Source organism: Oncorhynchus masou, chromosome 28 (genome assembly GCF_036934945.1).
Source record: "Oncorhynchus masou masou isolate Uvic2021 chromosome 28, UVic_Omas_1.1, whole genome shotgun sequence".
Taxonomy (NCBI): domain Eukaryota; kingdom Metazoa; phylum Chordata; class Actinopteri; order Salmoniformes; family Salmonidae; genus Oncorhynchus; species Oncorhynchus masou.
Window position 1 is genome coordinate 28,435,326 of NC_088239.1, and position 27,126 is coordinate 28,462,451.

The following is a 27,126-nucleotide window of genomic DNA, read 5'->3' on the forward strand; positions in this document are numbered from 1 at the left end:
TCATGCAGCCGGAGGCTCTCTCAGTCACACTGAGTCCATGTCAACCTCTCTCACTGCCCACTGTGCCCAGTGTTCACAGACATGCATAAGCCTGGACAGAGGGCCCCTTGCTCTGGGCAGTGGGCACCCAGCTCCACATGGGAAACATCTGCGCCACGCTCTGGAGGGTAGCGACAACGCTACCCCGCCATTAGACAATGTACAAGCCACGTGCGACCGTGTGACACACAATACCCTGGTTTTAAAGGTTCCTCCACCCAATAGGCACCAGCTATACCATCGGCAGAGGCTTTCACAGCACTACTGCCTTCTAGTATTTTCATGGGGACTTACAGTATCTCACTTGAGGTGTAGTATAGTGAGGTAACAGTCTGTATATGTTTTCCCTCCACTGTTTTTACTAGTAATATTAAGGCCGTCTGAAGCAGCCTCTTGGCATCGGCATGACAATGACTGACTAGGAGGCGGCATGTTGGCACAAACAGGCTGTCAGTCAGGCTCCATTTGAAGGAGGTATTCCATACAGCTGGCCTATCTGTAACGGACCTTTGTCAGAGTGCATAATACTTGCATAGTCATTCCAATCCGTCTCTGTCCGGAGTCCGACTGTGACAATTGCCTCCCATGTTAGAGTAATTGGTCTAAGCGAGCTAAACTTGTATTATTCTCCCGCAAGCCTTTGTTTTCGCGTCGGACGCTGCTAAATCAGTGTGTCATCTTCAACACAGCTTCGTCCCCAACGGCACCCTCTTCAGTGCACTACGGGCCCCGGTTGAAGGTAGTGCACTTAATAGGGAACAGGGTGCTATTTGAGACGCAGCCTAGAGCTGGTTGAGACGACCTCTGTGCGGGTAGAACTATGGGATTGATTGGTTATGAAGTGCAGGGCTGATTAGCGTGTCATATCTTTTGATGTACAGTTAGCGTCTCCTAGGGGAATGACTGCTAGCCATTAGCTAAACCATCTTCATTTTTTTTTTACAATTATGCAGATGCTCTTATCCAGAGCTACCTACAGTAGCAATTAGGGTTAAGTACCTTGCTGATGTGCATGTCGACAGATCTTCCACCTAGTCAGCTCGGGATTTGAACCAGGAACCTTTTGATTAAATAATTAATAGCCCAATGCTCTTAACCGGTAGGCGACCTGCCACCCAGTGCTGACCTGAGTTGTGGGGACCGCTGACCTCTTCCTCCTCCTGACCTGTGCCGGCCTCTCCAGACGCTCACACAGGGTAACCCAGCTCTGAAATGGATCAGATTTCATTGCCCCAGTCCCTGCCTCAACAAGTAACCATTAGCAGTCTCATGCCATACTAGAAAAAGGACATGTCCTGCAGAAGAATGTGTGCTCACTTGTCTTGAAGTATTTATGGTAGTGAAAGTTGTGTGTGTGTGTGGGGGGGGGGTATTCATATTTAGTGAATCACCAGGGGTCCTCTGCGCTTGGGTTTAGCTACAGTAACTCTGAAACCTAACAATCACTATCACTAAGATCAGAGTGTTGTACTGTGCAGCTTGGAACATCTATTTTAGGTCTCTGTCTGTCTGTCTCTCTGTCTGTCTCTCCCTCTCTCTCTGTCTCTCCCTCTCTCTCTCTCTCCTTCCCTCTCTCTCTCCCTCCCTCCCTCTGTCTCTCTCTCTCTCTCTCTCTGTGTTTCCACCTCTTTCCCCTGGTGGCACAGGAGAGGCTCTTGCCATGGAAGTGTGTGCGTATGTATGTGCTTTGCGACGCAAGTGAGTGCGTAGAGTAGGGACGCACCGGGCATCCTCGTCACCTCCCTGGAGGGGGAGAGGCACAGCACTGAACTTTGGACTGACGATCAACACAGGACCAGAGTGTGTGTGGGTGCTTGCGTGCAGGTTTGTGTGTGTGTGCGTGTACTAATATCTTGTGCAACATTAAATGTTTACATGTATGCCTATAGATCCAATGCATAGTTTTAGAAACATGGGGGACACACACACACACACACACATACACACAAACAAGCCCTCTGTACTGGGCAGCATTAATCACAGTGGAGACAGCGGAACAGATGGAGCGACTGTGAGAAGGAACAGGAGAAAACGAAAGAACAAGCAAAGAGGAGAAGGGGTGGGGGAGTGATACGAAAGGGAGGCAGAGAGAGGGGGGGGGGTGAGTTAGACAGAACCACAGAGGTAGAAACAGCTCAAGAAATCCGGTGAGAGAGAGCGAGAAAAAGCGCGGGATATATACATTGACAGGCTGAGGAGAGCTGAGATTGCATGCAGCACAGGCACCACCTGAGTAGCAGCAGCAACATTAGCATTCTCACACTGATCATCCAGGCAGGCGTTCTCTTATCTGTCCGCGAGGAAGGAGCATGGCAGCCCAGCCTGTGTAGGACAGGAGACAGGGCTGAAGCTGCCGAAGTCGGGGCTGGAGGGGGGGGGGGGTGAGGCATGAGAAGCTCACACTGGGCAGGCAGCCTGAGCAGCTAGACGAGGCTAGAGGAGACTGGAGGGAGACAGGCAGCTGCTGAGATTATGCTCCGGTTCCATGGCTCATGTGGACAGCGCAGCGGCAGCAAAGGTAGAACTAGCTCTCGCTGCAGCGTTAGGGACAGCCTTAACGGCAAAGGTATTGGCAGTCACACCTGACGTATCCCTAACATAGGTAGCTTTGTTAACAGCAAAAGGTAGACATACCTGTGGAGGTCTTTTGCAGGGATAGTAGTCCAGGTATCTGAGGTTGTAGCAGGGATACGTAACAGTGGCTTAGGACACTGAATGACCGGTGTGGCTGATGAAGGCCACCTGGATTAGGCTGCTGAAAAGAGCCAAGGGAGGTCGCAACAAGAGCTCCGATGACTGTGTAAGCGGATTATTCATACATGCTTACTTGTGTGTGTGTGTGTGTGTGTGTGCGCGCGTATGTGATTGTGCGTGCGCTTGCGCATGTAAAAGTGTGTGTACATCGTCGTATTTACCTGTGCCTACCCGTATAGGGGTCAGAGGGCGGTGTTGTCAGGGTGATAAGAGTTGTCATGCTGCGACGGTGATGATGAGGGGTCGTGGGTTGTCTGTCACCACTGTTCACAGTCCTCGTTATGGACCCATTCTCTGACCCGCTGTGCTGTAACTCTCTGGGTCCGACCCTTGCCTTTAAGTCTGGACATGATGGAACGATGGGATTGGATCGAACAATGGGTTGAACAACGTCAGTCACATGTAAAGGACACAAGGATACATGAGCTGGTTTGGTGTGGTTATAGGTTAGAGCTTGGGATGTGTCACAAATGGCAGCCTATGGGGCCCTTTTCAAAAGTAGTGCACCATATAGGGAATAGGGTGCCATTTATGACACAGGCTTAGTCTATAGACAATGTGACAGTGATGAGATGCAGTGTACTGTATACAGTATTAAGAGTATTTTCAGGTAGGGCTTAACCTATAAGGTAAGAGACGGATATCAGAAGCATTAAGGAGAGTGCATAAAGCATAAGCAGTGTTATTTACAGAAGGTGTCTCAGGTACAAGGCAGGAGAAGAGACGTGGATAGTTCATGAGCAGTGCCTCGTCTATTATGCAGGATATGAATATCAAATCAAATCAAATGTATTTATATAGCCCTTCGCACATCAGCTGTACAGAAACCCAGCCTAAAACCCCAAACAGCAAGCAATGCAGGTGTTGAAGAACGTTGGCTAGGAAAAACTCCCGAGAAAGGCCAAAACCTAGGAAGGAACCTATAGAGGAACCAGGCTATGAGGGGTGGCCTGTCCTCTTCTGGCTTACCTGGCATGTGCCGGGTGGAGATTACCTGGTATGTGCCGGGTGGAGATTACCTGGTATGTGCCGGGTGGAGATTACCTGGTATGTGCCGGGTGAAGATTATCTGGCATGTGCCGGGTGGAGATTATCTGGCATGTGCCGTGTGGAGATTATCTGGCATGTGCCGGGTGGAGATTTCCTGGAATGTGCCGGGTGGAGATTATCTGGCATGTGCCGGGTGGAGATTATCTGGCATGTGCCGGGTGGAGATTACCTGGCATGTGCCGGGTGGAGATTACCTGGCATGTGCCGGGTGGAGATTACCTGGAATGTGCCGGGTGGAGATTACCTGGAATGTGCCGGGTGGAGATTACCTGGAATGTGCCGGGGGGAGATTACCTGGAATGTGCCGGGTGGAGATTACCTGGAATGTGCCGGGTGGAGATTACCTGGAATGTGCCGGGTGGAGATTACCTGGAATGTGCCGGGTGGAGATTACCTGGAATGTGCCGGGTGGAGATTACCTGGAATGTGCCGGGTGGAGATTACCTGGAATGTTCCGGGTGGAGATTACCTGGAATGTGCCGGGTGGAGATTATCTGGAATGTGCCGGGTGGAGATTACCTGGTATGTGTCGGGTGGAGATTACCTGGTATGTGCCGGGTGAAGATTATCTGGCATGTGCCGGGTGGAGATTATCTGGCATGTGCCGTGTGGAGATTATCTGGCATGTGCCGGGTGGAGATTACCTGGAATGTGCCGGGTGGAGATTACCTGGCATGTGCCGGGTGGAGATTACCTGGCATGTGCCGGGTGGAGATTACCTGGCATGTGCCGGGTGGAGATTACCTGGAATGTGCCGGGTGGAGATTACCTGGAATGTGCCGGGTGGAGATTACCTGGAATGTGCCGGGGAGATTACCTGGAATGTGCCGGGTGGAGATTACCTGGAATGTGCCGGGTGGAGATTACCTGGAATGTGCCGGGTGGAGATTACCTGGAATGTGCCGGGTGGAGAGCACCTGGCATGTGCTGAATAGAAAGTGTTTAGGATGAATGTTTCAAGTGTGATGTATAATGTTAAGGTGGAATGTAGCCACATGCCAGGTGTCGGTATTGGATAGTAAAGTAGGATCCTCTATGTATATGCAATGGTTGGGTTAGTTTTAATCAGCCTGGTAGAGTGTGAGGTTAATTATCATTATTATTCAAAAAGTCCATCTGAGTCTGACAATAACATAACAGGGCTATAAACATACTGGGCTGCCTGCGTGTGTGTGTGTGTCCAGTGTATCTGTGTGTGAGGAAGAGAGAGAAACAAAAAGATCGTGGTCCTGAACGTGTGTGCCCATACATCTGTTTCTGTTATTTAAGTGTGTGTGTGTGTGTGTGTGTGTGTGTGTGTGTGTGTGTGTGTGTGTGTGTGTGTGTGTGTGTGTGTGTGTGTGTGTGTGCACACCCAGGAGATTTAGAATGTGTGTCAGGTGGTCAGGGGCTTCATGTGTGTGAGCCTGATTGTTTATATGGCTGAAGCTGCAGCCTTTACCACGCACACATGCTGGGGCCCACAGGTACCAGGGGTCCGTGTGTCTCTCTTGCAGAGCATGGGAGACACAAACCTACAGCTTCAGTCAATGAAACGACAGATTTAGTCCTGTTATCCTGACGCGTTACTCTTTAGTCTCTTTTTTCCTCTCCGGCCGAAGTGGTAGTGAATGAAAGGACCGACTGCATGTGCATCCCAAATGGCGCCCTATCCCCTTGATAGTGCACTACCCTTGTAGTTACTGATGTAGCCTGAGGCTTTGTGAGATGGTGGGTGTCCTGCTGCTTTCTGAGAAGCAGGGGAGTGTCCACTTGAAACACATCCACTTGGCTTTAGTGATTTCTCCCTGCCTCTCCTCCCCTGGGGTTGGATATTGTCTGATTTAGATGTGTGTGGCTGTTCACTAAGTTCACTAACTGGGCTCTAAGTTCACTAACTGGGCTCTAAGTTCACTAACTGGGCTCCGACGCTCTCTGGTGATTTGACCAAACTGTCTTCACCAACCGTCTCCAAAGATAGGACGTCTGCTTGAGTTGCAGTTAGACCTGGCATGTCTCACTGCTGAACACGGCGGCACGGTGTGCATATGTGCTGCATGTTGATGTGTGTCTGGTGAGTGTGAGTCTGAAGAGTTGTTGAGGTCTGAAAAGGGGTCCAAGGGTTTCCCAAACCCGGTCCTCAACACCCCAAGGGGTGTACATTTTGGTGTTTAGTCATCACGCTTTGATCATCTGGATCGAAACTAAGCATGCACCTCTTGGGATCCCGAGGACCGAGTTTGGGAAATTATGAGTTAGTCTGTTGTGTGATGTTGAGGTCTGAAGAGTTCGTCTGTTGGTTGAGGTCTGTTATGCAATCTCTCATTAGTGTGTGTTTCACTCTGCAGGGTTCGGCGGACTCCTACACCAGCCGTCCATCAGACTCTGATGTGTCCTTGGAGGAGGATAAGGAGGCCGTGCGACGAGAGGCAGAGCGGCAGGCTCAGGCACAGCTGGAGAAGGCCAAGGTACTGTACTGACACTCATACTGACCACTCTGTCCAGCAGTCTGCTGTGGATCTCCCTTTCTTTAGCCATACCATCTCCTCTCTCTCTCTCTCTCTCTCTCTCTCTCTCTCTCTCTCTCTCTCTCATTCCCTCTCTCTCTCTTTCTCTCTCTCTCTCTCTCTCTCATTCCCTCTCTCTCTGGATCTTGTAAGGTGGATCAGATGAAAAAGGCCTTTTTATGATCAGGATCTGCTTATGCCGCTTAGTGTACTTTGAGGTCGTCTCACATCACTCTCCTGGTTCCATTTGAGTTTTTACTGGTCAGATTGCATGGTCAGAGAAACTCAGAGCCCTACGTCCACCATCGATAACCCATCCCATAGGAGAACCCTTTGAATAACAATTTTTGGTTCAAGGTAGAACCCTTTTGGTTCCATGTGAAACCCTTTCCACAGAGGGTTCTACCTGGAACCAAAAAGGTTTATCATATGAAGACAGCCAAAGAACCCTTTCGGAACCCTTTTTTCTTGACCAGGTCAAGAAAAAAGTAGTAGAGTCTATAGGGAATAGTGTGCCATTTGTGACACATACATGGTTCCAAAAGGGTACTTCAGCTGTCCCCATAGCAGAAACCTTTTTTGGTTCCAGGTAAAAACATTTTTGGTTCCGGGTAGAACCATTTTCAGGTCCATGTAGAATCCTTTCCACAGAGGGTTCTACATGGAACCCAAAACGTTTCTACTTGGAACCATAGGATTCTACCTGGAACCAACTAGGGTTCAACAAGGGTTCTTCTTCTAGATCGGTTCTAGGTAGGTTCTAGGTGTCTGACAGATATGAGTGCCTTAGTGAGGACAGACTGTGTGTTCCACGACATGCTGTCTAAGCGCAACAGCTTTGTCTGTGAGAAGCATAGGGAACAATCAGTCCATTCTACGGTACATACAGTACAGCATAGGGTTACAAAACTACGCTAACTTTCCCAAAATTCCCAGGAAGAAGCAACGTGGTGGTTGAACGCTGTGTTAGACACAGAAACACAATAGGTGTAGACTTTACCATGAAATGCTTGCTTAGGAGCCCTTCCCAATGATACAGAGTGAAAAAAATATATAACACGAGGAATAAAATACACAGGAATTAAGCTATATACAGGAAGTACCAGTACCAGATTAATTTGCAGGAGTACAGGGTACAATATTTCCGTTAGATATGTACATAGTGGTGTAGTGGTGCCTGGAGAAGTAGGTATGCTTACATTTTGACAAAAAAATTCAAATGGCGCCCGCTGTGACAAATTCTATGAGAAACAGTGACAATACACTCTGAACAGAGATAGGCAAAAATGACAAAATACAGTTAGAAAATACAGATACAAAATACCATAAAAATCAGTGTATCAAAATAAAATGTTTGTATTTTGTAATGCATTTGACTAAAATACAAAAATGCATTTGCAAGTAGCTGGCCCAAACAGCAACAACATTCTCAGTAAAAAAAATTACGTTTTACTTGCGATGACTGTGATATGCTGTTGGTTAACTATCTTAGTTGAGCAAGATTTTCAAGCAGATTTAAGTCAAAACTGTAACTCGGCCACTCAGGAACATTCACTGTCTCCATGGTAAGCAACTCCAGTGTAGATCTGGCCCTGTGTTTTAGGTTATTGTCTTGCTGAAAAGTGAGTTCATTTGGAAAGCAGACTGAACATGGTTTTCCTCTAGGATTTTGCCTGTGCTTGGCTCCTTTCCTTTATTTTTTTATCGTGAAAACCTCCCCAGTACTTGACAATTACAGGCATACCCATAACATGATGCATTATGCTTGAAAATATGGAGAGTTGTAGTCAGTAATGTGTTGTAGTGGATTGTCCCCAAAACAGGATGCATGTTTTGGAATATGTTTTATTCTGTACAGGTTTCCTTCTTTTCACTCTGTTAATTAGGTTAGTATTGGGGGGTAACTAAAACGTTGTTGATCCCTCCTCAGTTTTTTTCCTATCACAGCCGCTAAGGTCGATATCCCCCCCCCCCGGAATTAGCATAATACAAAAATCCCCATAAAAATCTGTCTGTTTATTAAGCCAGCGATACTGTATGTTGCACTTCCGCATTTGCGGTTAAAGAGCTAGAGCTGTGTTTGTCGGACCATCTTCGGTGAAAGAGCTGGAGCGGTGTTTGTCAGACCATCTGCGGTGAAAGAGCTAGAGCGGTGTTTGTCAGACCATCTGCGGTGAAAGAGCTAGAGCGGTGTTTGTCAGACCATCTGCGGTGAAAGAGCTAGAGCGGTGTTTGTCAGACCATCTGCCAACTTCTGTCTGTAGCGTCCGAACAGTTACACACCCCTATGTGGAAAGGTGGGAATCTCACGAACACGCACATATCGGTTGTTTTGCTCTAGGATGCCCACAAAAGGCTACATTTTTGTCTCATCTGACCAGAATAGCTTCTTCCATATGTTTGGGGAGTCTCCCATATGCCTTTTGGCGAACACCAAACGTTGTTTGCTTAAAAAATGTTTTTTAACAATGGCTTTTTTCTGGCCACTCTTCCGTAAAGCCCAGCTCTGTGGAGTGTATGGCTTAAAGTGGTCCTATGGACAGATACTCCAATCTCCGCTGTGGAGCTTTGCAGCTCTTTCAGCGTTTATCTTTGGTGGCTTTGATGCCTCTCTGATTAATGCCCTCCTTTCCTGGTCTGTGAGTTTTGGTGGGCGGCCCTCTCATTGCGGGTTTGTTGTGGTGCCATATTCTTTCCATTTTTAAATAATGGATTTAATTGTGCTCCGTGGGATGTTCAAAGTTTCAGATATTTTTTTATGCCTCAACACTGATCTGTACTTCTCCAAAATGTTGTCCCTGACCTGTTTGGAGAGCTCCTTGGTCTTCATGGTGCCGCTTGCTTGGTGGTGCCCCTTTCTTAGTGGTGTGGCAGACTGGGGCCTTTCAGAACAGGTGTTGAATAAATTCCACCTGTGTGCAATCTAACTAATTATGTGACTTCTGAAGGTAATTGGTTGCACCAGATCTTATTTAGTGGCTTCATAGCAAGGGGTGAATACATATGCACCACTTTTCCATTTTTTATATTTTGGATTTTAAACTTGTTTTTCATTTCACTTCACCAATTTGGACTATTTTGTGTATTTCCATGACATGAAATCTGAATAAAAATGCATCAAAATAGGAAAAACACCAAGGGGGTTGAATACTTTTGCAAGGCACTGTAGTAAGCAAAAAAGTGTTAAAAAAATCCAAATATATTTTATATTTTTCAAAGTAGCCACCCTCTGCCTTTGTACACTCTTGGCATTCTCTAAACCAGCTTCACTAGGAATGCTTTTCAACAGTTTTGAAGGAGTCCCCACATATGCTGAGCAATTGTTGGCTGTTTTTCCTTCACTCTGCGGTCCAACTCATTCCAAACCATCTCAACTGGGTTGAGGTTGGGTGATTGTGGAGGCCAGGTCATTTGATGCAGCACTCCATCACTCTCCTTCTTGGTCAATTAGCCCTTACACAGCCTGGAGGTGTGTTGGGTCATTGTCCGGTTGAAAAACAAATGATAGCCCCACTAAGCACAAACAAGATGGGATGGCGTATCGCTGCAGAGTGCTGTGGTAGCCATCACTGACAGTGTCACCAGCAAAGCTTCCCCCCACTAGAGGTTGACCGATTAATCGGAATGGCCGATTAATTAGGGCCGATTTCAAGTTTTCGTAACAATCGGAAATCGGTATTTTTGGACACCGATTTGTCTGATTAAAAAAAATAATGTTACACCTTTATTTAATCTTTATTTAACTAGGCAAGTCAGTTAAGAACACATTCCTACTTTCAATGACGGCCTAGGAACGGTGGGTTAACTGCCTTGTTCAGTGGCAGAACAACCGATTTTTACCTTGTCAGCTCAGGGATAGAGGGTTAGAGCATTGGACTAGTAACCGAAAGGTTGCAAGTTCAAATCCCCGAGCTGACAAGGTACAAAATCTGTCGTTCTGCCCCTGAACAGGCAGTTAACCCACTGTTCCTAGGCTGTCATTGAAAATAAGAGTTTATTCTTAACTGACTTGCCTAGTAAAATAAAGGTAAAATAAAAAATAAAAAAAAACGTTTGGGCCACCGAATTTGCCAGATTCTTACATAATTATGACATAACATTGAAGGTTGTGCAACGTAATAGGAATATTTAGACTTATGAATGCCACCCCTTAGATAAAATACGGAACGGTTCCGTATTTCACTGAAAGAATAAACGTCTTGTTTTCGAGATGATAGTTTCCGGATTCTACCATATTAATGACCTAAGGCTCATATTTCTGTGTGTTATTATGTTATAACTAAGTCTATGATTTGATAGAGCAGTCTGACTGAGCGGTGGTAGGCACTAGCAGGCTCGTAAGCATTCATTCAAACAGCATTTTTTGCCAGCAGCTGTTCGCAATGCTTCAAGCATTGCACTGTTTATGATTTCAACTCCCGAGATCAAATCAAATTTTATTTGTCACATACATATGGTTAGCAGATGTTAATGTGAGTGTAGTGAAATGCTTGTAGGAACGCGAAGCGATGTGACCATCTCTGTCGGCTCCGGCAGGCTGGTGTAGATTAGGCTGGTGTAACCGATGTGAAATGGCTAGCTAGTTAGCGGGGTGCGGGCTAATAGCATTTCAAACGTCACTCACTCTGAGACTTGGAGTGGTTGTTCCCCTTGCTCTGCATGGGTAACGCTGCTTCGAGGGTGGCTGTTGTCGATGTGTCCCTGGTTTGAACCCAGGGAGGAGCGAGGAGAGGGACGGAAGCTCTACTGTTACACTGGCAATACTAAAGTGCCTATAAGAACATCCAATAGTCAAAGGTTAATGAAATACAAATGGTATAGAGATAAATAGTCCTATAATTCCTATGATAACTACAACCTAAGACTTCTTACCTGAGAATATTGAAGACTCATATTAAAAGGAACCACCAGCTTTCATATGTTCTCATGTTCTGAGCAAGGAACTTAAACATTAGCTTTCTTATATGACACATATTGCACTTTTACTTTCTTCTCCAACACTTTGTTTTTGCATTATTTAAACCAAATTGAACATGTTTCATTATTTATTTGAGGCTAAATTAATTTTATTGATGTATTATATTAAGTTAATATAAGTGTTCATTCAGTATTGTTGTAATTGTCATTATTACAAATAAATAAATAAAAATCGGCCAATTAATTGGTATCGGCTTATTTTGGTCCTCCAATAATTGGTATCGGTATCAGCGTTGAAAAATCATAAATCGGTCGACCTCTACCCCCCACCATCACACCTCCTCCTCCATGCTTCACAGTGCGAACCACACATGCAGAGACCTTCCATTCACTTACTCTGCATCTCATAAAGACATGGCCATTGGAACCAAAAATCTCACATTTGGACTAATCAGACAAAGCAAGTCTCATCTTTTTAGTGATGTCCTTTAGTAGTGGTTTCTTTTGCAGTAATTTGACCATGATGGCCTGATTCATGCAGTCTACTCTGAACAGTTGATGTTGAGATGTGTCTGTTACTTGAACTCTTTGAAGCATTTATTTGGGCTGCAATTTCTGAGGCTGGTAACTCTAATGAACTTATCCTCTGCAGCAGAGGTAACTCCGGGTCTTCCTTTCCTGTATCGGTCCTCATTGAGAGTCAGTATAATATTTAACACTTTTTGGGTTGTTACATGATTCCATATGTTTTATTTCATCATTTTGATGTCTTCACTATTATTCTACAATGTAGAAAATAGTAAAAATACAGAATAACCCTGGAATGAGTAGGTGTCCAAACTTTTGACTGGTATTGTATTGTATGTCAGTGTGTGGGTTTTCTGTGAGAGTGTCAATGTAGTACTAAGATTGAATCCTAATACACTAGCTCTGATGCTCCTCAGATGTGGCAGGGCTTGAAAATATTACGGACTAAAAACGGAAAACCAGCCGCAAGCTACCAGACGAGCTAAATGCCTTTTCTGCTCACTTCAAGGCAAGCAACATAAGCATGCATGAGAGCATCAGCTGTTCCGGACGACTGTGTGATCATGCTCTCCGGAGCCGATGTGAGGAAGACCTTTAAATAGGTCAACATTCACAAAGACGTGGGGCCAGATTTATTACCAGATCATGCACTCAAAGCATGCGCTGACTAACTGGCAAATGTCTTCACTGACATTTTCAACTTCTCCATGACGGTGTCTGTAATTTCTACATTTTTCAAACAGACCACCATAGTCCCTGTGGCCAAGAAAGCGAAGGTAACCTGCCTAAATTATTACCGCCCCATAGCACTCATGTCGGTAGCCATGAAGTGCTTTGAAACCCTAGACCCACTCCATTTCCCATACTGCCCAAACAGATCCTCAGAAGATGCAATCTCAATCGCACTCCATTCTGCCCTTTCCCACCTGGACAAAAGGAGCACCTATGTGAGAATGCTATTCATTGACTACAGCTCAGCGTTCAACACCATAGTGCCAACAAAGCTCATCACTAAGCTAAGGAACCTGGGACTAAACACCTCCCTCTACAACTGGATCCTGGACATCCTGACGGGCCGCCCCCAGGTGGTAAGTGTAGGCAATAACATTACATCTGCCACGCTAATCCTCAATACTGGGGCCCCTCAGAGGTGCGTGTTTAGTCCCCTCCTGTACTCCCTGTTCACCCACGACTGCGTGGCCAACATCATCATTAAGTTTGCTGACGACACAACACTGATCAGCGGCCAACGATGAGACAGCCTGTATGGAGGCGGTCAGAGTCCTGGCAGTGTGGACAACAACCTCTCCCTCAAATTGAGCAAGACAAGGGAGCTGATTGTGGACTATAGGAAAAGGAAGGTTGAACAGGCGGGTCGAGTCTCCACATCACCAATGAACTATCATGGTCCAAACACACCAAGACAGTTGTGAAGAGGGCACAACAACACTTTTTCACCGTCAGGAGAATGAAAAGATTTAGCATGGATTCCCAGCTGCACCATCGAGAGCATCCTGACCGGTTGCATCACCGCCTGGTATGGCAACTGCTCGGCATCTGACCATAAGGCGCTACAGAGGGTACTGCATACGGCCCAGTACATCACTGGGGCCAAGCTTCCTGACATCCAGGACTTATATACTAGAGCTGCAAAATCTGGACCCCTACAAATCAGCCGGGCTAGACAATCTGGACACTCTCTTTCTAAAATGATCTGCCGAAATTGTTGCAACCCCTATTACTAGCCTGTTCAACCTCTCTTTCGTATCGTCTGAGATTCCCAAAGATTGGAAAGCTGCCGCGGTCATCCCCCTCTTCAAAGGGGGAGACACTCTAGACCCAAACTGCTACAGACCTATATCTATCCTACCCTGCATCTCTAAGGTCTTTGAAAGCCAAGTTAACAAACAAATTACTGACCATTTTGAATCACATCGTACCTTCTCCGCTATGCAATCTGGTTTCAGAGCTGGTCATGGGTGAACCTCAGCCACGCTCAAGGTCCTAAACGATATCATAACTGCCATCGATAAGAGACATTACTGTGCAGCTGTATTCATCGACCTGGCCAAGGCTTTTGATTTCTCAAATGATCTCAAATCAGATTTCTCAAATGAGCCTTGGTTTCTCAAATGATTGCCTCGTCTGGTTCACCAACTACTTCTCTGATAGAGCTCAGTGTGTCAAATCGGAGGGCCTGTTGTCCGGACCTCTGGCAGTCTATGTGGGTGCCACAGGGTTCAATTCTCGGGCCGACACTCTTCTCTGTATACATCAATGATGTTGCTCTTGCTGCTGGTGATTCTCTGATCCACCTCTATGTAGACGACACCATTCTATATACTTCTGGCCCTTCTTTGGACACTGTGTTAACTAACCTCTAGATGAGCTTCAATGCCATACAACTCTCCTTCCGTGGCCTCCAACTGCTCTTAAACGCAAATAAAACTAAATGCATGCTATTCAACCGATCATTGCCCGCACCTGCCTGCCCATCCAGCATCACTACTCTGGACGGCTCTGACTTGGAATATGTGGATAACTTCAAATAACTAGGTGTCTGGCTAGACTGTAAACTCTCCTTCCAGACTCACATTAAGCGTCTCCAATCAAAAATTAAATCTAGAATCGGCTTCCTATTTCGCAACAAAGCTTCCTTCACTCATGATGCCAAATATACCCTCGTAAAACTGACCATCCTACCGATCCTTGTCATCCATATAAAATAGCCTCCAACACACTACTCAGCAAACTGGATGTAGTCTATCACAGTGCCATCCGTTTTGCCACCAAAGCCCCATACACTACTCACCACTGCGACCTATACTCTCTCGTTGGCTGGCCCTCGCTTCATACTCGTCGCCAAACCCACTGGCTACAGGTCATCTACAAGTCTCTGCTAGGTAAAGCCCCACCCTATCTCAGCTCGCTGGTCACCATAGCAGCACCACCTCGTAGCACTCGCTCCAGCAGATGCAGTATTTAGCCTCGTTATTGTTATGTAATTTTCTTGTGTTTCTTTTTGATTATATATTTTTTTATTTTCACTTCAGTTTATTTAGTAAATACTTTCTTAACTCTATATCTTGAACTGCATTGTTGGTTAAGGGCTTGTATGTAAGCATTTCACGGTAAGGCCTACTATACCTGTTGTATTCGGCGCATGTGACAAATAACATTTGATTTGATTTAGTGTGTGCGAATAAGTGTGTATATAGTCTATATATAGTCTTGTGAGTGTGCATAGAGTCAATGCAAGAGGGGGTCAATACAGATAGTCCGGGTAACCATTTAATTAACTGTTTAACAGTCTTATGGCTTTTGTATTTCATGTTATTATGGCTTGCTTACGTTCCAAATGGCAACCTATTCCCTTTAGTGCACTTGACTAGGCCCCAATAGGGCACATAGACTCTATTACCTTTGTACAGTAAGTGTTTACTGTATGTAACGTATTAACGGTGCGCTAGACAGGTGCTTGTGAATTACTGTCTTATAAACCATTACTGTCACTGAGATTGCACTTCCCCTGACCCGAGCCCTCTCTCTCTCTCTTTATCTCTTCTTTCTCTCTTCTCTCTCTCTCTCTCTTCTCTCTCTCTCTCTATTCTCTCTCTATTCTCTCTCTCTCTCTCTCTCTCTCTCTTCCTCTCTCTTTCTCTCTCTTCCCTCTCTCTATCTCTCTTCTCTCTCTCTCTCTCTCTCTCTCTCTCTCTCTCTCTCTCTCTTTCGGCGAGATGCCAGATCATAGAGCAGCTATTTTTACAGCTCGTCTATCATGTAAAGTGGCTGGGGTAATCCATGCCAGGTTATCTGCTCGCGACTTATCTTTTTAATTAGCGAGCAAGAAGGGGCTCTCTCTGTGAAACATCCGGCTATATGCTGGCCTGATTGCCTCTTTACAGGCAGACCGACCAGCGCTACGTCACAAATGGCACCCTATTCCCTATATGCAGTAGTGTACTTATTTTTTACTAGAGCCCTACACTCTTAGACAAAAGGTTTCCAAAAGGGTCCTTCGGCTGTCCCCATAGGAGAACCCTTTTTGGTTCCAGGTCGAACCCTTTTGGGTTCCATGTCAAACCCTCTGTGGAAATGGTTCTACCTGGAACCAAAAGGGGTTCTACCTGGAACAACAAGGGTTCTTCAAATGGTTCTCTTATGGGGACAGACGAATAACCCTTTTAGGTTCTAGATAGCACTTTTTCTCCAAGAGTGTAGGGTACCCTAAGGGCCCTGGTCAAAAGTAGTGCACTACATAGACAGGTTGGCTGACAACGTCACCAAAATGAACGTTCAGAAATCTAGCAACATTGACAAGAAGCTGCCATGTGGGAAATCGTTGGTGGCTTGTTTCATAATGTCTTGTTGACTTCATGTCAATTCTAATATGGCTCAAATTTGCTAGCTAGCTAACCAACAAGTGTAATGATGTATTTGAGAGACAACAAGTGCTCAATGTGCAACTGTATATATACTGAACAAAACATTTTAAAGATTTAACTGAATTACAGTTCATATAAGGAAATCAGTCAATTTCAATAAATTCATTAGGCTCTAATCTATGGACTTCACATAACTGGGCAGGGGCGCAACCATGGGCGGGCATAGGCCCACCCACTGGGGAGCCCACCCACCTGGGAGCCAGGCCCCGCTAATCAGAATGAGTTACTCCTCAGTTTCTTCAGCTGTCCGGGTGGCTGGTCTCAGACGATCCCGCAGGTGAAGATGCTGGTTGTGGAGGTCCTGGGCTGGCGTGGTTACATGTGGTCTGCGGTTCTGTTTCTGCTACCTTTCATTTCAGCTCATGAAACATGGGACCAACATTTTACATGTTGCGTTTATATATTTGTTCCGTGTATGTTTTCAATAAACACTTGGGAGATGAAATATAGTTTGTCAACAATCTAAGCCAATTCCGTTTGTTTTGCCCCATAGTTGTGCAGCTATCGTTTTTTGTTGTTGTGCCATTTGAAATACAGCTCAGGAGTGAAATATAACTTGCCAGTAGGGCGGGTTACAAAGAGAGGATACCTCGATCACAGTGCCGAGATGACATTCACCTAGTAAGGAAGCTCAGTGGTACACTGAGATCATTAGAATCCAACTTCAGCAGGTGCTCTGATAGGACCTGATGCACTGAGATCACAGAGAAAACACAATACTCTGCAGAATCAATAGTATGGAAAGTCAAAAGTGCTGGGAAAACACCATTTGTAGAGAGGAAAAATATTTCACAGACCAAGTTTTCTCGGCGCAGAGAACAGCACAAGGCATCGATTTTGACTGGTTTCTTTCAGTTGAGAGCGTTTCCTTGCCATGCCGGTTGCGTTAGGGAGGTGTGTGCGTGTGCGTTTGTGCCAGGGTTTCCATGTGACACCAGACATTTGACCAGCAGCAGAACTGTACTGGACCTCTATGCATTGGGTGCATAACCTGATTAGGGCATCCACCCATGGTGCTGAGAATGACAGAGATCACATTTAGATGATGGTGATTCATATTAACAGAGCATACCACTCGAGGATGCAACGGCATGCGTTCTTCTTACCGAATTCCGATGTGCACTTTGTAGATGTCAGAATAACTGTCCACATTTCCGTTTCCTCAGCCAACAGGACAAGTAACGGAACGGCAAAATCACTCGCCTATGTCAATCTACTATCCCCTGTCGTAGAAACGTTGACCTATTCTATTAGTCAGCTTGTTGTTCTGTGCGAGAAAGAATCACTTTAAAAAGCATTGAGTCAGATGCAACAGATCAGAATGTTTAGCTGAAAATGTTGATCAACTATCAGTCCTTCACATTATAGCTGCGTAGCAACGCACTCACGGCAGCAGGCTATGCGCGAATGTTCGTTCCATAATGTAATTAGCGGAAAACACAGCTGTCAAGGGCGCATTGCACATGCGAGTGGTTTCATGTGACAGAAATCACATTTACTTTAGAAATGTAGAAATAGGGGAGATCTAAAGATGCAACAACTAGCATGGGTTGTTAGGGGAGATCTAAAGATGCAACAACTAGCATGGGTTGTTAGAGGAGATCTAAAGATGCAACAACTAGCATGGGTTGTTAGGGGAGATCTAAAGATGCAACAACTAGCATGGGTTGTTAGGGGAGATCTAAAGATGCAACAACTAGCATGGGTTGTTAGGGGAGATCTAAAGATGCAACAACTAGCATGGGTTGTTAGGGGAGATCTAAAGATGCAACAACTAGCATGGGTTGTTCGGGGAGATCTAAAGATGCAACAACTAGCATGGGTTGTTCGGGGAGATCTAAAGATGCAACAACTAGCATGGGTTGCACATATGACTAGGATTGTGCTTTTGGCTACTGGACAATAAAATAAAGTTGATTTGAAAACCAATAGAACATGAGAGAAATAGGCTACTGGTTTCAATGTCATATAATGTGCTTGTGTGTGTGTGTGTGTGTGTGTGTGTGCGCGTCTTTGTTTGTCTGCGTTTAATCGTAGCCCAGATCTGGGCAGCACACGCGAGGCGAGCCAGAGTTAAATGGAGATAGGCTGTGTCTCCCTGAGGCCACTGGTCTCTCACATCAGTATCCCCTCATGGGCCCTTGAGCCCGTCTCTCTGACCGCACAGCTTTAATCAACTCTACAGGCTTCTCCTCCTAATGGCAGTGTCTCCTAGCCCAAATCACACTCACATCTGACAACAAACTAGCACGATCTGCCCTCCTTTCCTCTATCACCTCAGAGCAATGCCAAGGAATCAGAGATACAGTGGGGAGAACAAGTATTTGTTATTTTTATCATAGGTATACTTCAACTGTGAGAGACGGAATCTAAAACAAAAATCAAGAAAATCACATTGTATGATTTTTAAGTAATTAATTTGCATTTAATTTGCAGTATCAAAAACTTGTTCTCCCCACTGTACACTGGAGTTAACAAAACAGACAGAGAGAGAGTGACAGAGGGGAAGAGAGATATATACAGTAGATAGAGATAGAGAGGGGGGAGAGAGGAAAGAGAAAGGGCTCTGGTTAAAAGTAGTGCACTATATAGGGAATAGGATTCCATTTCAGACACAACCCCAGATTCAAACCAAGACAGACCTCTCGTTTCCCCTGTAAAAATAGCCTCAACCATCAATCACTGTCACCCAATTATGTTCGATATGAATGTAAAATATTCAAATGTCTGGACTTTAGAGAACTGTCCTCATTATCTATTTCATTATGCATGGGCAGTGCTGAAATGGCCATATGGCTCTGCTCATTTATAGAATAAAAAATCTCCGGCTGGATTGATGAAGGTTAAGGGGACCTTACCACGGCGCATAAAACCACATTTTACAGACTCGCACTTCAGAGCTAGCACACTGCACTCGCTCTGCTCGCCATAAGGCTTTACATTCGACTTCAGAACAATCCGAAACATTTGCTCAAGGTGAAACAATACGAGAATCTTGATTTATGGTCCTAGATCCACTGTGGCCTGCTAATGCAAGGACAGTGCCAGATTACAAATGACAAGGCAGGCAACACGCAGGGCAGGCATCTTATAATGATTGCAGTACCGTTATAGAGAAGGCTGCAGGATATTAGTTTATGAAATATGCACAATATGGAGTGATTTTTAAGAGAGAGAATGAGAAAGCAAGAGGGAAGGGGGGTGGTTGACATGTCTTTCACATTTCTTTCTCTAGCTCACCCCTCACTCTTTCTCTTATGTCAGTCGTTTCTCTATTCTATTTTCTCTCTCCAGTCTTTCTCTTCTCCCCCTCTTTCTCCCATTCCCCTCACTCTCTTCTCCAGCCCCTCACTCTCTTACCAACCTTTCTTCCCTCTCCTATTCTATCCCTCTCTCTATCCCCCTCTCTCATTCTCACCTCTCCCCCACCTTCCTCCGATGACCACTCAAGCCACAAACTTTCCCGACCCTATCATGAATGATGTTGTTGTTGTTGTTTTACATTTTAAAAAGCGCTTTGAGGTTCTTTATGTCATGAATAGCGCTATAAAAGTTGAATAAATTATAGAGAGATGAGGAGAGGAAGATGGGGATGGACAGGAGAGATGAGGAGAGGAAGAGGGGGATGGACAGAAGAGGAGAGATGAGGAGAGGAAGAGGGGGATGGACAGATGAGGAGAGGAAGATGGGGATGGACAGAAGAGGAGCGATGAGGACTGTGAAACAGCATTAATACTCCAGCATGGGCTACTGACGTCACAGACCATGTCATTGATCACTGAGAGACTGGAGAGAGAGAAGCAGTGGAGCATGAGAAAGGCAGTCCCAGTCCCCCCAGACCACACAGGCACATACTACCTGGCTGTGTTCTAAATTGGTACTCTTTTTGTTTCATAGGACACTACTTTTCATCAGTGCCCATAGGGCTCTGGTCAAAAAGTAGTGCATTATGTAGGGGATAGGGTGCCATTTGGGACACCGCCTCAGACGAAACATAACATCTTAGCGCGGCAGCCATGTGGCTTTAAACAGACACTCAACCAAGGACACAATGTCCTCTGTGTGTCATGTACTAGTGCTGTACACACTCAGGCGCAGTTCATTTACTCCATTGACATTGACCAACACACACACACACACACATACAACCATTCATTCCTTTCCTGGGATGTGCTGTACTCTCCTGCCAAGCTCATTTAGAGAGGATTATAAATTACGTGTATTTATCTTGTTTTCTTTAGAGGTTTATCATCGTCGCTTTGCACCGGGTTTCATAGTTTTACAAAGCATTATCTGACATTGAAGGACATCGGGATTGAATGAGAATAAATGGCATCCTGTTTGCTCTTCACCTGCGAATGGTCCAAATGCCGTGGCCTGCGTCCCAAATGACGCCCTATTACATACATAGTGCACTAATTTTGACCCGGGTCCCCATAGGCCAAAAGTAATGCACTAGGAAATAGGGTGCCGTTTGGGACGTCCGTAGGTCTGCAGGATCTCCTGCAGGTCCACTCTCCTGGCCAATCATTCTAATGGGGCTCATCAGATAGGTGAAGGCTGAAGGTGACTGGGAAGAATTACGCTCCCTACTCTTAAGTGTTCTTTATGCCCCCTTTTCGTGGAGGACGATTCTTACCTAACAGTTGTTGCCACATCTATAACAGTTGTTGCCACATCAATGGGTGTGTATACTGTATAGGCTTAGTGCATTACAAGGCCATTCGTATGGTTTCTCACTGGGAGCAGAAATGTGCCTGAGCAATAAACACCAGCAAATGTTTTTCCTTGAGTCCCCCATTATTAGCCAAATAATGAGCATTCTGTGCAAAACCCCCAATTTAGACCAGTCCATCTGGGCTAAAGATGTACCGGCCCACTGGGCTAAAGATGGACCAGCCCACTGGGCTAAAGATGTACCGGCCCACTGGGCTAAAGATGGACCAGCCCACTGGGCTAAAGATGTACCGGCCCACTGGGCTAAAGATGGACCGGCCTACTGGGCTAAAGATGGACCGGCCCACATGGGCTAAAGATGGACCGGCCCATTGGGCTAAAGATGGACCGGCCCACTGGGCTAAAGATGGACCGGCCCACTGGGCTAAAGATGGACCGGCCCACTGGGCTAAAGATGGACCGGCCCACTGGGCTGAAGATGGACCGGCCCACTGGGCTGAAGATGGACCGGCCCACTGTGCTAAAGATGGACCGGCCCACTGGGCTAAAGATGGACCGGCCCACTGGGCTAAAGATGGACCAGCCCACTGGGCTAAAGATGGACTGACCCATCTGGCATTCACCCTAACTGCCCTATGGCCAGTAAAATTTTCGCTTTAACGTTTGTTTGACGTTTTTATAGCATTTTTCAAGGGTTTTCATTGGGTTTATGTTACATGGATATTTGATGTATTTTTGCTAGTGGTAAGCTACGCCAGCCATGTCCCTTTCCAGCTTCCCTTTCTCTGTCATCTACAGGTAAACGTTTAGCAAAGGGCCAGGGGAGACTACTGTGGGCTGTGTCACTGAGCGTTTGGCTTGGCTCTCCATCGGCCACCAGCGACAGAGGAGCTAGTCACGCTCTCACAGGCAGAGGAAATGTAATCCGGATAGGGCCATGTCCATGTCACCCAACTGCCGCCACCACAGACAAACTCAGCTCAGATTACTATCGTGTCCAATAACATTTGATGTAATTCCTTTCTAAACGATTCTATCTTAAAAAATGGATATTCTTAAGGCCACAATCAGGTTACGATTTGGAGTCTGTGTATGTTTTTCCTCCTGTCTCGTTTCTCTAGTCAGTGACCTATTTTTGTAAAGTCTTTATTGTTTAAATCCCTTTTCACAGAAAATGTAATGCCTTGCTACAGGGAGGGGGGGATTTGTACGACATGTTGCTCCCTCCTGTCTCGTCACAAAATATTGTGGAATTTGCGTTATCTTGCATTGAATCGATCTGTCTGTGTCATAAAGTGGTTATATCAGGCCCTAGGAGAGAATGCTGTTTATTAAGTTTGTTTTATTCAGATGTCCTGGGTTTGTGTCCCACACCACACCCTATTCCTTTTATTGTAACGCACTACTTTTGACCCTATGGGCCCCTGATCAAAAGAAGTGCACTAAATAGGGAATAGGGGCCCATTTGGGACACACAGGGTGGATGGCTGTCGCAGAGGGAAAAAGGTCATACGTGATTTTATAAACGGAACACATTGATCCAGCCATTGTACAGATTCTATTCACCAACCATTTGGACAAGTGCAGTGTGCTCATTGTCAGTCAGAAGGAAACACATGACAAAACCCGAAGTTCAGTTAAGAAACCGTCGAATCATTACGAGACTAATCCTGGTTTATATTTTTATATAGATAGATCTCTTTGACAAGTTCAATCACAATACGACCACGCGTGGATAATGCATTTAAAATAATCGACGACGACACGTTTGAAAATGTATTTCCATTGTGGTTCTCTTAAATAAATGGTTCAAAATACAAACAAACAAGTACAAACATCAAAATGGTAGTCCTAGGCTACTCGGTAGACCTAGCCTTCTGGGCATACTTGGGTTACTCAACACAAAACAAAGGACAGGGCGACATTGTCATATCCTAGAGCAGGACTCCCTCAGTATTATCAGCAAATCTCAGGCTCCTAAACTGAGTTAGATGGTGATGCCAGATGATGGTTTGATGATTGTGATGCCAGTAGGCCTATGGTCTCAAGAGTCCTCTCAAGTACCCCTTGTGGATAGGCCAAGTACCCCTTGTGGATAGGCCAAGTACCCCTTGTGGATAGGCCAAGTACCCCTTGTGGATAGGCCAAGTACCCCTTGTGGATAGGCCAAGTACCCCTTGTGGATAGGCCTAGTACCCCTGGTTGGGAACCACTGATGTACCCTAAAGCAGGGAGACAGAGTAGGGGAAAGACATCCTATTCCCTGTCTAGTGCACTAATTTTGACCAGGCTGTCCTATAACCCCGTGGGGCTCTGGTCAAAAGTAGTGCACTGATATAGGGACTAGGGTGTCATTTTGGGACATTAGCAGGCTCATTCATAAAGATTAGAAGTGAGTGTGGGTGAGTCACAGCGTGCCTGCCAGGCAGCATCTCTGACAGCAGTTCTTTTTTTACGCCTCACACAATGGGGGGGAGAAAATAGCCCCGCGAATAGCACTCCTCTCTTCTCAGCCTGAGACGGCAATAAAAACATCACAGAGAATTGGATTCAGGGAATGAATCCATGGAGCTCAGCTTTGTCTCCCGATAAAGTCTGTGAAGTCCAAACGGTGTATTTGGGTGTTTGGAATAATGCACATGGGGAGCAGCCTATTCCACGTGTGGGACTCTCACTTCCTGTCTCAGTATAATGTTTTAGTTATCACGGGTATTCTCAAGTTCAGGATGTACATATCACCCTTCTTTTCTTCATGCTCAGCTTTCACTGCCCAACGCAAAGGTTTCAGCCTGCAGAGAAACCTGTCATTATGTCATGTCTTATCTTTGTGTAGCCAAAACTTTGCATCTCTTCCTTTTCTTTCTTTGTCAGACTAAACCGGTTGCGTTTGCTGTCCGCACAAATGTCAACTACTGTGCCACCAACGATGACGACGTCCCCGTGCCGGGCATGGCCATCTCCTTTGAGGCTAAAGACTTCCTCCACGTCAAAGAGGTCAGGGGTCACAGTACTCTCAAATGGGGACGAGGATGATGGAGGTGGAGGAGACTGGGAGAAGAATGAGGATGAGGAGGAAGATGATGTTGATAACAATGATGACGGAGCAGAAGGGGAACACAGATGTATTAACCAGTTCATGTCCGTCCCCCTGTAGAAATTTAATAACGACTGGTGGATAGGTCGTCTGGTGAAGGAAGGCTGTGAAATCGGTTTCATCCCCAGTCCTGTGAAGATCGAGAACACTCGGATACAACACGAGCAGAGAGCCAAACAGGGCAAGTTCCATTCCGGGTACGTACCATTCACCCCCCCCCCCCCCCCCCACACACACACACACACCTTACTGCAATCACCATGGAAACTAACATGCACCTCACCCAATCATTATTCTTGCATTGAGCCGGCACTTGAGATAGCCAACACTGTCATCCTGCAACACCTCAGATATACTGATATGAATTATATAGCTGATATGAATTATTTCTCTTTGCAGTAAATCGGGAGCAAACTCCTCTACCAGTTTAGGTGAAGTGGTTCCTAACTCGCGGAAATCCACCCCCCCTTCCTCTGGTGAGTAATGGAGGGCCTTGCGGCAGGCGTTTGGGGAAAGGTTGCCACGTTTTTCACAGACACAAACAAACTCTTCACTGTGATACTTGGGAGTTATTACCAAACCTCCATCAACCTCTAAGAGGGCTTGAAAAGGAAGCGTGATAGAAATAGGAGACGAGGGTGAGTTTCATTAGTAAGGTCATTATTTTGACCTTACTGCTGGCCTATCTTTTGTACACTTCAGGCTTATTGTCCAATCGGTTGCTCAATCTACACGACGTTGCCCTTTAGTGAAAATGTTAGAATGGTGTTTATGCCTTAGACACTGTGGCCTTAAATGTTTGCTTACCTTATGTGCCATCGTTTACTGTCATTGCTCACCCCAGTTTGACTCTAGTTAACTCGAGCTTGATTATGGTCTGTATAGTTTGTTTATGTGGTGGAATAACCTGTGTATCTGTCCAGTGTTAGGTGTTCAATGTTACCCTTGTAACCTCCTGTGTTTGCCTCTGTGTGATGGTGGCCTTGTGTTGTGTCCATGTGCGTAGCCTTTGACATAGATGCCACAGGCTTAGACCCCGAGGACAATGAGCTTCCAGTCCACCTCCGCTCCCCTAAAGCCAGTCAGCCAAACACTGTCATGTCATCCACCCTAGCCAAAGAGAAACGAATGCCCTTCTTTAAGAAGGTAAACGTGGCATCGACGCCGGTATTTACTCTCGATCTCTCTCTCTCTCTCTCTCTCTCTCTCTCTCTCTGTCGGTCCGTCCGCACAGCTACCCACGACAACTGCCTCACTGTGGCTGCTCAGCATCACCTTGTCCACCGTCTGTCCGTTCCCCCCGTTTTGTTTGTCCTCTGTGTCCCGCCATAGTCCGTGTCTCTTCCCTCCCTCCACTGGGCGTTCGAGCCATTAGCATGCATGTTGCCAGTTTCTTAACCCTCTCTCTCTCCTCTTCCGTCTGGGCCGTAGCTAAGCAGAAGCAGAAGTCGGTAAGTTATATTGCCGTGCAGCATGCAGCAACCCCCAGCAGGGCCTTGGGGGTCTGGGGGGATGTGCCTCTGTGATTTCTCTGCAGTGGTTGTGGTCGTTCCTGACACTCCCATCTAACTCACTGTCGTCACTGTGGTGTCTCTGTGTGTGTGTGTGTGTGCATGCGTGATGCAGATTTAGTGGGAACTCATTGTATTCAGCTATTAAACCAGAAGTGTATCTACATTAGTGCTGTTGCGGTGATCATATTACCGCCACACCGGCAGCCATGAGTCATGGCCACAGTAAAATTCCACATGAACATTGAGTCACAATAATCTCCTGTTATTCACTCTGGACATGCTTTGATAGCACCCAACTTACTAGACCATCAGGTTCTAATGGCCTGAAACCCAGTGCTCTATTGTCCATCTAACCACTCTGACATCAATGCAAATGCAATATAAAATCACATCAAACCCATATCGTCAATACATTAGGACTCCAGTACTCTTAAAACTCACCTCTCTGTGATGATCAATTTTGAAGAACGAAGTTCAACAACGGTTTGAAACCGTGTAAAAACACATATTTGAGTTTATGCATAGGCTTATAAGCCCGAGCCCGAGAAAAAAAACGGAATTAAAATGATTGTGCCGTTATAGAATACATAGCCTACCGTAATATACACATGGCAGAAAAACATAAAACATAACTCATTTAAGATGTCTTTGGTGCATCATTGGTCTAGCCTGTACTCCAAAATGAAACAAATCGACCTTTGAGTGTAGACTGTCTTATTATGCATACTGGATGGACTGGCTAACTTTATGCTACGCTCTAAAATGTCTATCCATGAGTCTGGGAGAGAACCTATTTGGTTCATTGGTTGTGCACTTGTCGGGGCAGCGAGAGCATGCTCCTCAAACAGTGGTTGATGCGTGGAGTGAAGTGAGTTTTCTTCTATTTATTTCTCAGCTGCTGTATTAAGCACATGCTCCAGTGTAAAACCGAAGTAGCCTACAACACGGACCAGTTGGAAAGCACGCGGCCTCCATTCGCTAGTCGAGTGAATACAGATGACATGTATCGTTTCCCCTGCCCATTAGATACTGGGCAACGCTAAATCAAAACTAATTTTTAGCTATTAGCAAAGACGAGATTAAATTGAGAATAGTCTGTCTGAATGGTGGGAATATGATCAGTTGATGAGAGAACGGCTGTGCAGCCTGAGGCAAGGAACAGAGCTCAAGATTTTTTTGCGACTTTCTCAAGTCATCAATAGCCTGTTGTAACGGTGTGCGCTGAGAGTCGGGAAGCAAGTTCAGGGAGTGAGTGGTTTAATCAATTAGCACGACATAATACAAAATAAGAAACACGAACCACGCACAGACAGGAAACTGAAACAGAAACAATGACTCCTGGGGAAGGAACTGAAGGGAGTGACAGATAAAGGGCAGGTAATCAAGGAGGTGATGGAGTCCAGGTGAGTGTGATAATGCGCTGATGCGCGTAACGATGGTGACAGGTGTGCGCCATAACGAGCAGCCTGGTGACCTAGAGGCCGGAGAAGGAGCACACGTGACACCTATAATCACACCATGCCGCCCAGGTACAGTACCAGTCAAAAGTTTGGACACACCTACTCATTGCAGGTTTTTTGTAGAAAAGTGGTGGCGACATCAAAATTATGAAAACACATATG

At 45.8% G+C, this 27,126-nt stretch overlaps 1 protein-coding gene across 10 annotated transcripts in view; it reads left to right on the forward strand.

Moving 5' to 3' along the window:
• cacnb2a (calcium channel, voltage-dependent, beta 2a) overlaps positions 1-27,126 on the forward strand; it is a 106,951-nt gene that overhangs the window by 56,939 nt on the left and 22,886 nt on the right. For 5 of the 10 annotated variants that reach the window (XM_064941818.1, XM_064941817.1, XM_064941825.1 and 2 more), the window contains 5 exons: positions 6,171-6,290; positions 23,768-23,890; positions 24,051-24,187; positions 24,390-24,466; positions 24,997-25,136. In XM_064941818.1, the coding sequence (XP_064797890.1) occupies positions 6,171-6,290; positions 23,768-23,890; positions 24,051-24,187; positions 24,390-24,466; positions 24,997-25,136 (597 nt within the window). Of the gene's footprint in view, positions 1-2,156; positions 2,840-6,170; positions 6,291-23,767; positions 23,891-24,050; positions 24,188-24,389; positions 24,467-24,996; positions 25,137-25,421; positions 25,442-27,126 lie in introns of those variants that run through there. The other 5 variants (XM_064941819.1, XM_064941820.1, XM_064941823.1 and 2 more) reach the window with 3 other exon arrangements.